The 2,294-nt window shown below is 34.0% G+C and overlaps 1 protein-coding gene across 1 annotated transcript; it reads right to left on the bottom strand.

Annotated features, from left to right (window-relative positions):
* Positions 1-1,384: 1,384 nt before the first annotated feature.
* Positions 1,385-2,294, bottom strand: LOC141723890 (ethylene-responsive transcription factor TINY-like). Its single transcript, XM_074525833.1, has one exon. It carries the CDS (start codon positions 2,198-2,200, stop codon positions 1,541-1,543), a length of 660 nt encoding a protein of 219 aa, XP_074381934.1. The 5' UTR covers positions 2,201-2,294; the 3' UTR covers positions 1,385-1,540.

Here is a 2,294-nt window from a genome sequence, read left to right as displayed (position 1 = left end):
CATTTATGGTACGAATAGGGAATTGTAATAATAGCTATAATGTTAATTAGTAGAGGTGATTGCACCAGAACCAAATCCCACAATTACGATTTTGTAAAAATTCGAACCAAACCAAATCTCTTAATCCAATAAAATCAAATCACTCTATTTGGTTTAGCGATTTTTGGCAATTTAAGGCCTATTTTATTAATGAACTCTGGAAATAATTTTTTTTTTTAGACATATTTTCTAAAATTCACACAAATAATTAAATAATTATTCTTTCATATCAAAATTAATCACTCGTATTAACTGTAAATAACTAATGCTTAATAATATGTTGGTCAATTTAATTATAACAAATAAATGCTCAATGCAAACCATTTATAAAAGTCTTCATCTTTATTTTTAAAGAAAAGTAATGCAAAATCGAATACTATGTATGATAAGTTGGTAATTATTTGAGAAGATTTAACACGAATTTAGTTTGTAATTATAGAATAACATTATTTTTCGTAATGTAAATATAAAAAAAAACACACACGCACAAATATATTGAAGCGATTCAAATTAAAAGCGGGTTGAATTAAAATCACCAAAACCAACACATAATTCGTGAATTTTTAAAGTAATTATTGAACTGTAACAACAAATTACATTTTAATTTTGGTTTGAATCAATTTAACTAGTATTATTTGTTTAATATCAGAAATTGGTGTCTCCTGCAATTAACCTCCACGTATAACGTGTTTTTTGTTGTGACGCTATATTATAATACGTGACCACGACGCACAATGCTTAATTAACTAACCAGGAGTAGTGTTTGAAATTGGCATTAGTTGATTTGTTTATTAGTTGTGACCAACCACACTTATTATCTCTTTTTGACAAATAACACACTTCTACACCACTTAACTACTTTGATTAGCAACTTAACCCATCTAATTGGAGCAATTAGCATTAAAGCATATGTATATTCATCCAACTAATTATTATCACTACAACCCCAGTACCCCTCACTCAATTATTAGAATTTTATGGGTAACTTGCCTATAATCATGTCGCTTAAAGTAAAACAAATACTATTCTACTTTTTGTAAAATTAAAGTTAGCCCATATACATTTGAGCAGCAAATTGAAAAAGAGTAATAAATTAAATATATCGGTATATATCTTGCTTGGATGGGGTGTTATAAGGAAGATGTACGAGAACCATGTCCCACTCCAAAAAAATGAGATTGCAGTTTTCGCCAAGGCACTCAAAGTAGTGCATGAAAAAAATATAAATTATGGACGACTCACTAATTTTTCAAGATTAATATAAATTTGCGCAAAATATTAGTTACTTGAGAAAAAAGATAAAAACATGCATATGTCGGATTGTATAAATGCATCTCCCCGATGAAAAGAAAAAAAAATGTACTTGAATTTTGCATAATTTGAACATAATATACCCAATGTAACCGTTATTCTTCTCTCCACAAGGAAATCTGGTATATACCACAAAGAACGTAAATTTTAAAATTACAGAAAGTGTACATATGATTTACAACAAAAATATTTAACTAATCGAATTCACCGGAAAGTACCCGTCTAACTCCGTTTCCTCAGCCCACGACGGCGGATAAAACCACATATCAGGCGAGTCAACTAGCAGTACCTCACTGAATGACTCATGACTCGACTCCTTCTCCCCATTCAAACTCGGTAACTCAGTTATCTCACCTAGTCCAAGCTCATATGACTCATGATCAAACACAGAAGAAGGCGAACACGAAAATGAAGAAGAGGTCACATGTTCGATATCTCCCGGCATTGCGGCTGCTTTGGCAGCGGCAACTTGAACATCACGAGGCGAAACGGAGTCAGGACGGGGTAAGGAGTGAGCTAGCTGAGGAAAATTTAGAATAGCGGAGCCGCCTTTGACGGTCAACGCGGCTACGTCGTGTGCCCTAGCCGCCATTTCAGCCGTGGGATATGTGCCTAGCCAAATTCGTGTCTTTTTACGAGGTTGTCTGATTTCCGACACCCATTTACCCCAACTTCGCATTCTTACTCCTCTGTACACAGGATGTTTGCTTTTACTACTACTAGTATCATTTTTTGTGATTCTTTTGTTCGTTGCAGATGATGGGTTTTTTAGGAGCGGGATATATTGGAATTGTTTGGTTCGATTGGATGATGAGTTTGAAGACGGAACAGGTTCACTTGGGGCTGCCATTGTGTAATGTGTAAACACCCATAAGTGTGTGTTGGAGGGGGGTTGAGGTTTGGTTTTTATATATAGGGAAGGCTAGTACGTTACAAATAATTGG

This window comes from Apium graveolens, chromosome 5 (genome assembly GCF_009905375.1).
Source record: "Apium graveolens cultivar Ventura chromosome 5, ASM990537v1, whole genome shotgun sequence".
Taxonomy (NCBI): Eukaryota; Viridiplantae; Streptophyta; class Magnoliopsida; order Apiales; family Apiaceae; genus Apium; species Apium graveolens.
The sequence above is the reverse complement of the archived record's forward strand: the minus strand, read 5'-3'. Positions and strand labels throughout refer to the sequence as shown.

Excerpts from the sequence above, each read along its gene's own strand:
- LOC141723890 (XM_074525833.1), bottom strand. The coding sequence starts at position 2,200 with ATGGCAGCCCCAAGTGAACCTGTTCCGTCTTCAAACTCATCATCCAAT.